We start from the raw sequence: 9,108 nt of genomic DNA, 5'->3' as shown, positions 1-9,108 counted from the left end.
TATGTCTACATTTTGGTTATTCCAACTCTCCGGGAAAATAAGTGGAGATTATTTACAGGGCCTGTAGATGATTCATTTCTTTTCAGCAGAGACTGTAGTTCTGAATTTATTGATATATGGATCAAAGAAGAAGCCTTCATGGATTCCTGGGTTTTCTTTTCATTTCTGGATCTGCTGGTACAATACTTTCTCAACTCTGAAGCTTAGAATCTTGCATATGAAGCATCTTCTGTCTTTTATCTTCTTTACTCAATGATACCTTCCTTGGGGAAGGGCTTGGAAATCTTTTTTATATGACAGGTGTACATTTTTTTTCCTACTTTAGATCATGAGCACAGCACATTGACTTCCATTTAGTATTGCTGTGCATTGTCCCCAAGTTGGAACTTGTAGTATTCATTGAACCAAGTGTTTACTGGAGAAGCGAGTAAAGCAAAACTAAGATATGAAATAATTGGCACCGACAACTACACCACAGCTTTTTTTAGGGGAAACGTCAGCTTTATTGATTATAAAATAAAGGGTTTACAATCATTTGTGATCAGCGCCGACACACAGTCCGGTGCTGACTCTTAACACTCCACTCGACTCACGTTTCCCTAGCTGCGATAAGCCATGCGCTACCTTGTTGCTACTCTTGTTGATCTTCCAAACTTCTAGCAGAGGGTGGGGTACGAAGTAGGTCTTTGATATCGGTACATATCGGCCCAACACACCAGATGTTGCTGCATGTATAACACGCGGGCAGTCAGTCTCCACAATGCCAGGCAGCTGTTGAATGTCGATGACCTGCCGTACATGCTCTAGCTTCTGCTTCCTCTGCACTAGTACTGTAAGGTAAGAAGTCCTAAACCCTGCGTATCACTGCACCTTTTTCATCACGCACCACAACACCAATCCCTGGCTCCCTGCTCGCTTACTCAAGGCGTCCCAGCCTGCATCGACGCTGGGCATGAGGTAGCCTGCCGGCGGTGGCTGCCATTTGGACACCTCATCCGGCAGGCCCCCATATCTCTGGCTTGGAAACATCAGAGCCTTGCCTTTTGTATCATGTGACTTTGCATTTGCTTCAGAAAAGGAAGTAAGATAGTTCTGTAGGAATGACACTGAAGCAGCGATAGGATGCCTTACCGTCCCCATTGACTATGTTATTGCGGTGTGCCACACTCGCCAGAACAGGTAAAAGAGTTTCACTGTAGTTTCTTTAGAAGCATTGTGATCATTGTTCAACCATTCCCCACGGAGCAGAGCTTGACTGTCCAGAAGCTAGACGCTGACCTCACGGTAAAGATCCCATTGTACGTCTTAAATCATCAGAAGGCCTTTGCGTGAGCTTGATTGCTAATATGTCATCGGCATCATGTGGGTAAATATATTTTCATACTGTAGCTTCATCCCATGAACGAGTATCAGGCTTAATTAATTCAGAAACCCAATGCAAACGTGTCTCCTTCATTTTACCTGAAACTTCACTTCTCTGCAGTCAGTTGTCTCGCCAAATGCGAACCTGAGAACCCGTGCCGATCCTCCAGGTGGCACCCCGTTTAAGAAGATCAGGCCATGCATAAACTCCCTGCCAGGAAGCCGACGGGTTGCGAATAAATGATGTGTCCAGCTAGTTACCATTTGGATAATATCTGGCCTCTAGTAGCCGGGTACATAAGCTGTCCGGGTTTTCTATTAGTCTCCAGGCTTGACGAGCTGATTGAACACGCGAAAATCCCCGAAACCCATCACTCCATGTGACTTTGGTCTTGGACATCCGGTGCATACATCTTCTGTTTATGTTCATGTCCCCACAAAAATTTCAGAACAATTTGAAATATTGTGCATTTATACTTATTTTTAAGTGCCAAAATTTATTTTCGGAAAGTGCTAATGCACTAAACTAAAGAAATATCTCTTACCCTGTAACATAGATACTTACGTTTTTATAATGGATGACTGAAACCTTTCTAGGTAGCAAAATTTTCACTAGCTAAAGGTAGTTGACTGGCCATCACATCATCGTGTGCCATTATTTAGTCTCAGATCTAGTATTTGGGACATGTTTGACTTGGCTGTGTACTTCAAGGTTTAAACAAAATAGTCTCAGATCTAGTATTTGGGACATGTTTGACTTGGCTGTAGACTTTAAGGCTTAAACAAAGTAGTTAGTAAGGATGGCAATGGGCAGGGTAGACCAATACCATACCCATACTCGTATAGTCAATGGTTATAAACTTCTACCCATACTCGTACCCATGGGTATAAAACATAACCCATACCCGTACCCGGCGGGTACCCGTACCCATTGGGTACTCGGTGGGTAGGTTAAATTGTACACAAGTCAATCACAATTTTACATTTGTCGATAACAATTTCGATTGAAAAAATTAATTATCTCAACTAAATAATAAGTAGTTGAGTATATAACAATTAACATAATTTAAAAATCACATTCTCATATTCTAACTCATAAGTCCATAGAAGTAGACGTGTCACGTAAGAATTTAACAATAAACGGGCAGGGTATGGGTATACCCGCGGGTACGAGGCTATACCCGTACCCTACCCATGACTTAACGGGCAGGGTATGGGTACTACCCATGGGCATAAAAGTGTACCCATACCTTGCCCATGCGGGCACGGTACCCGTGGGTAAAATTGCCATCCTTAGTAGTTAGGACTTTGTCAGATACTTATCAATGGGTTGCCAAACGTGATTCAGATGAATGGATTTGCACATGCCATAACATTTCTTTAGACAACTAGTTGCATATCATGACTTTGTTCGTCACACGGTATGACGCTAACAAGTCCACCTCATGAATAGTTAACCTTATAAAACCTCGGGCACAGTTGGCAACCAAGGAAATGAGGCACTAATCAAGTGTACATTTGTCATCTAACAGCAAAACTACAAGCACTTAAGCCTTTGCGGATGAAACAACTCGCCTTCCCTACCTACCAACTCTGAAAATAACAGCTGACACATCGGTGAGAAAAGATTTTAACTATGGAACAGAAGGTGATGACAAACGAGGTAGGACACTGGAATCTCTCATAAGTCATAAGGGTCATTTACATTCTCAATTTCTGTGCTGCGCATGGACTTGATCTGAAGTCAAGGATCTGTTCTTCGGCACAAGGATGCCAGATGAGGACGTATTCTGATCAGTGCTGAGTATGATGCTTGCCCAGTTTGAGGAGCGATGCACTATCCTCGACGGAATACGGTCACTGTCTTCACCACCTGATGCTTCGTAGCCATCGCTGGTTGATCTAGACAGCAGGATCCCTTGATATGGAGTGCTCCCTGGGGCAGTGGGAGCTGCCAACTGCAAGTCTTCAGTTGCAGATGAGGAGACAGCTGAGAATCGGTACAGGTGCAGATCAGGCGAGTCCAAACTGCTATCTGGAGATGACCCATCAATGTTAGCAGAAGAAGCAGCTCTACTTGGATGAAAGGCACTCCGCGCCTCAAGTTGCAGTGGTGCTAAACTGGACAATGCTTCAGGGCCCATGTCACTGCCATTACTATCAATAACATCTGTTGATATTTTTGCAACAGGTTTAAGAGAGAGATCACCATGGGGCCTTCCTCTCCTGTTTGTTCTCCTCGTGTCATCAGGCCCTAGATCAATCCTACTGCCCATGCCTCCATAGCTACTATCTGTTTCATGCCCGAGCGAATAATCATCTTTTCTGATAGGCACTAAAACTTTGGACTTCTTCCGAGCCTCAGCAGCAACTCGAGAAACTTCTTCTGCATTAAGACGAGCCAATGCCCATGGACTAATTTTCACAGCCCCTGAGGTTTTCTTCCTCCTTACTTCATCTTCTTTTCTCTTGGTAGCAGAATTATGAGAAGAGCCAGCCTCCGATGGAATAACATCAAACTGTGAAGAAGTTTGAGTAACTTTAAATTATTTGTGAACTGACGGGAAAACACTGAATGCAAAAAAGGTGACACGCCTATCTTGTGCAGCCATGTGAGCAAAACTCATGTTGGCACACAAGTGCATAGGAGTAAGTTCTTAGTTACAAATGCAATATTATAATGATCCAGGAAAGTTCAAGAGGTCCAAGGCATATCGAGAACCGCATTGACTATTTAAATAAGAATCAAACAGCTTAATTTGATAACTTCAGTTCACATGAGTATGAGTAGAAGCAAACCACCTTCACTTTGCCAGCAACAACGCCAGTTCTAACGCTAATTTATCTGTCTCATTGTTGTTCATTAAGTTTGACGATATAAATTTCTCACCTGATCCTCAAGAAACAGTCTTGGAGGAGTGCACCATGAACCACGACGCAGTGCACCAAAGGAACTAGTACTGCTGAGCCCGCCAGTATAGGAGCTTACATGAGACATCTGCGGACTCTGCTGCCCACTGATCTCTTCTTGTTCTTGCTCTCTAAGGGCAATGATGTAGTCATATGTACTGATGCCCTGCATGAAGTTCACAAAATTGTGCTTAGGTTCTTCAATTTGAGACCACCTTGAAAGGTAACAACGGAAATCATCCATGATATCTCTATATTTTCCAATTCAGATTGAAAACAAGTAGTGCATTTTGTTCTTTAGTTTTTCACTGTGCCCTTTGCAGTTTATCAGGGATATTATAAGGGAAAAAATGGACACCTTGAAAGGCAACAATGGAAATCATCATTGATGTATCTATACATTTTCTAATTCAGAATAACAACTAGTGCATTTCGTTTTTTAGTGTTTCACTGCACCCTTTGCAGTTTATCAGGGAAATTATGAGGGAAAAAATGTACCAGTGATATAACAGTTGTTTGCTCAGTGTGTAAATGTATGCTATCAATTTTAACACTGCATGCCAGGTAAAGTGTCACAAGCTACATTTTCCACTAAATATATCAATGCGGTACTCTGAGAATTTCAGATAAGCTAAGTCGCCAATAGCACAGGGATAATACGGAATTGCTTGTATAACAACGGTTACTTAAAATCGAATGGTGCCAGGACTTGCCTTCTGGATGAGAATGATGTGGAAAAAGAGAAGTTGAGCAATTGGCAGTAAAGCAACCATAGCTAGGATGGTACAGGATGCCTGCATGTACGAAGATCAACAATTTTAGTAATATTTCAAGAAATATTGAATAAAATACTTGAAGTAGCCACTACTAGAAGGATCTAGGACGACTGAACATACCACCACAATGATGAAAGGCACTATAGAGAAGCTGCTTCCTAGCTTTGACACAATTTGCGTAGAAAATTCCTTTCGCTCTACAAAGCAGAGAACTAGCACCAATACTCCAGTTGCCGATTGTAAGATAAGCTGGCCCAAAGTGCACAAATCATGAAGACCTGTCAATGGTCAACTAGGATGAAAAGGACCAAGAATAAAATGCTCTCTGCATAATGATGACCAAATTCAAATGCATAAGACTGTTTCTAGAATGCAGTTGATGTTGGCTACATGCTAACACAACTACACTAATATCAGAACTTGAGAACATGAGTTTACCAAGAAAAGGGCGGTTGTCATTAGAAGAAAAAACCTCCTATAGTTTCTTTTTCCAATACAATTGTTGAGCCACTGTTGAGATTGAGGAAATCAAGTGAGTCACTGTGTATAGGCTAATAGAGATTAGAAGAGAATTATTCATACTCATATAAAGAAGACAGAAATTTATTAAGGAGTATGTTACTCTGCAGTGATGATCAAACCCATCAACACATTTGTCACAAACTCGACAATGCTTACTGTACTTCAACACCTAACAAAAAATAGCAGCTCGTTAAATACTTACTTGCATAAGAAATCACACATCAAACCAACATATGGAAAAAAAAAACATACCTCAACTTCACAGAGGCTGCAGAAAAACATCCCTTCCTCACTGTCTTGCTGCTCAGAGGACCACTCACGCGATTGGCAGCAGGAGAAAACAAAAGAGAGAGGGTAGAATATAAGGAGAAGCGCAGAGAAAGTTGCACCCCAGCAAGATGAGCTCTTCTGTTGAGTCATTAATTTTTCACTAGCCTCAGCAACCTCACGTTCTTTCTTTTCTCCAGTTTCATCTAGTTGTAACACAACATCTGAAACACCTTGCCTGGACTCCTTCAGATGCCTATGCTTGCAGCTTGCATACAATCTTAGGTACTTCTTTGATTTGAAGACCCCTGGGTCTGCTGGGTCTGCCGCAGCACACCAGATGTACAGAAAGAATACACACAAAACCTAAAAAAACAGATTACAGACTTTTATCATAAATGTATAAAGTTAAACAGCAACTTTCAACCATAGCAGCTGTAAGTAAAATCATAATGGGGTTTTACAAAATATAGTCTTTTCCTACTAAAGGCCACAGCTTGATAAAATAGAATGGTCACCATATATTCAGAGTAAATTACTTTATTTTAGATATGTATTTACCTGTGGTAAAAAAAAGTGCTGTTGGGAAAATAATAAGGCAAGTTGCAGTCAGGCAAAAAAGGGAGAAAGGTGCAGTTAGGATTAAGTTTTTTTTAAGGGGCAGTTAGGATTAAGTGTGCCAAAGAAACTTATATCTACAATGAAATCATGCTCTGGTGCCTTCCAGCATCACGACAAATTCCAGTTTTGTGAACTCAAGCATGAGATTTTTTGAAGAAAAAATCTGACTCCATCCAAAAATGTAAGCAAGCCATGACTGCCTGATCACTAGCAAAACATGTTTACTGTTCGTTCAGAAGAAAAAACTAAACAAGGGTTAATCATGAAGAGACAAAAGGTGTGCTTCCATGTGGTGCATGCCACTTTGTAGTACATTTCACAAGACCAAATGGGCACCCTTATCAAGAATATTGCTGCTCATTACAGCATAAATACAACAGTTTTCTTACAAGTAAAGAAAGTTTCCAGAGATGTTAGGTAGGACTATCATGTCGCTATCAGTCTATGAACTACAAAGAAGTCAAGACTAACGCAGGGATAATCTATTTGCAAGAAATAACATTTGCCCGATTCAAAGGAAACTCCTTTCTCAAGTTGGCATGATTATAACCAGAAAGCACCAAAAACGATACCATGGTATCAGAAGGATAGGACCGTAAGAAACAATTAATGTTAGTGAAGTACATACAACTTATGTCACATCACTCTCCATCTAACAGAGTTACAAGATCTCACGAACCAAACACTGCAAGATCTCCATATTACCCAAAGGCACTGTTATTCCCCACAAAAAAAGACGCTACTTTTGAAATGGATTGTCTGAAGAAGCCCTAAGTATTTTTTAATACAGAAGGAGAACTGCTATATTCATTGATTAAAAGCAGTAAACTGAATTACAAAGGTTTTTAGGACCTTAAACACATTTGTAAAATAAAAGAAGCACTAAGAGTTTGCACTGTATAGTCCATGCTTGCCCTTAATCATATGAATTATCCACATTGCCATCACATACAGAAAATAGCCTGCATATACTGTTCTTAACCTTGAGAACAAAGCATAGGTCACCAACTATGAATGTGGGAGCAAAGCTGCTGAACAAACTACACAATGACTTGCAGAGTTAGGCATGTGTGAGGGTCACATGACATTGCCAGAATTGGCCAGAGGACTACCCCCAAAGTTTAAGCACTAGTTTCTATCACTATCACACTCCAACAGACAACAAACAAAAAAATCATAGAAACCCAACCGCATACGCAGAGTGCTAAGTAGATCATTTCAATCTGAGACCTACTTAATTTGGCACTTCCCCAAGTTCCAGCAACCACCACTTAATGGGGGCCCATCATGCAGCCCCAAGATTGGGATCCAAAACGTGCCAAACCACAGGGCAGTCACTCACTCACTCTGTCAGAATGTCACTGATTCACCATGACAGCGAGGAGAGGGGGGCAGCCAATTCAGAAGCTAATTACCAGGGGTGTGTAGAGCCCCACGGCGGCATCCTGGAACACCTTCCTCCCGACGAAGGGCGCGAAGAAGACGTAGAACGCGAACGCCAGCGCCAAGAACACGGACACGGCGACCACCTGCAGCAAGCAAGCGTCCATCAGCCCTTCACCGCGGGACAGACGAAGCAAAGGCACGAAATTTCACCGCGAGGAAGAGGCGAGAAGAGACCTGGAGAGGGTGGTACGGGAGCTGCCACCCATGGCGCCTCATCGCCGTTCAGAACCGCGGGGAAAGAAGACGGAAGAAACGCAGACGGAAACCCTCCTTGTTGCGTCAAAGGGCGCCGCCGATGAGCGCGAGAGGGGAAAAGGACCGGCCTCTCCAGGAATCAAGAACTGGCGCGGCCGGCCGGCTCATGGATTTGATCTGTGGGAGAAGGGGACGGGGGCAGGAGGGGTTTGGGAATTGGGAGGGAGACCAGAGGAGAGGAGGGGCAATAAATGCGGCGCTGCTCAGATTTACCGCGGGGGCGGAGAGGGAGAGCGAAGCAAATCAAGCAGCGAGCGAGGGAAGAGAAGGGTGGCTGGTCTGGTTTTCTTTGGTCGCTCACGTGAAGCTAGCAGCTAGGTAGCTCGTCGCTCCATGGCGAGGACTGTGGCAGTGGCAGGGCCAGGGAGAGTGTGTATGCTTGGACCAGACTGACTGCCTGTCTGTCACTGTGGGGCTCAATGGCACGGCCGTTCTCAGTGGTGGCGTTTGGTCCATAGCTGTTTGTTTCACTCGCACGTTTGCAGCCATAACAAATTTCCAGCGGTTTACTTTTTTTTCTACGAAAAATACACCCATCTATTGATAATTTATTTTCAAAACCAATTAAAATTATAAATAGGTCTGCACCACCTAGCAACCACTAATACTGCAACACTAGCACGTTCCGAAGGCACGCTGATGTCCTCATTCCTCCATGAACAAATCTTGTCGCATTAAAGTTTTTTTTTTAGTAGCGAAATGGAGCGGCAACCATCGCGACCGACCTGAAATCACACCAACGAACGCATTTCATGTGATTTGAGATCGTCCAAACACGGAGATTCGCCGAACACTACTATGTTGTCATGCTTTTTTTTGTCAAAGTCATGGTGATCGATCTTTTCATCGAAATGACATGTGATTTGAGATCGTTCAAACGGAAGTACTCCCTCATGTCCAAAATATGTTGCATATAAATTTGGTCGAAGTCAAATTTGATAACGTTTTA

At 42.7% G+C, this 9,108-nt stretch overlaps 1 protein-coding gene across 1 annotated transcript; it reads right to left on the bottom strand.

The window, feature by feature from the left end:
* Positions 1 to 2,805: 2,805 nt before the first annotated feature.
* On the bottom strand, positions 2,806 to 8,331 carry LOC127332796 (probable protein S-acyltransferase 22). The gene is made up of 9 exons (XM_051359138.2): positions 8,079 to 8,331; positions 7,874 to 7,987; positions 5,823 to 6,203; positions 5,671 to 5,739; positions 5,487 to 5,558; positions 5,169 to 5,297; positions 4,986 to 5,066; positions 4,253 to 4,438; positions 2,806 to 3,881 (listed from the first exon to the last, which is right to left on the bottom strand). Exons 1-9 carry the CDS (start codon positions 8,118 to 8,120, stop codon positions 3,072 to 3,074), a joined length of 1,884 nt encoding a protein of 627 aa, XP_051215098.1. The 5' UTR covers positions 8,121 to 8,331; the 3' UTR covers positions 2,806 to 3,071.
* Positions 8,332 to 9,108: the final 777 nt, after the last annotated feature.

This window comes from Lolium perenne, chromosome 2, assembly GCF_019359855.2.
Source record: "Lolium perenne isolate Kyuss_39 chromosome 2, Kyuss_2.0, whole genome shotgun sequence".
In the NCBI taxonomy this organism is placed as follows: Eukaryota; Viridiplantae; Streptophyta; class Magnoliopsida; order Poales; family Poaceae; genus Lolium; species Lolium perenne.
This window is presented reverse-complemented; position numbering and strand designations above follow the sequence as displayed.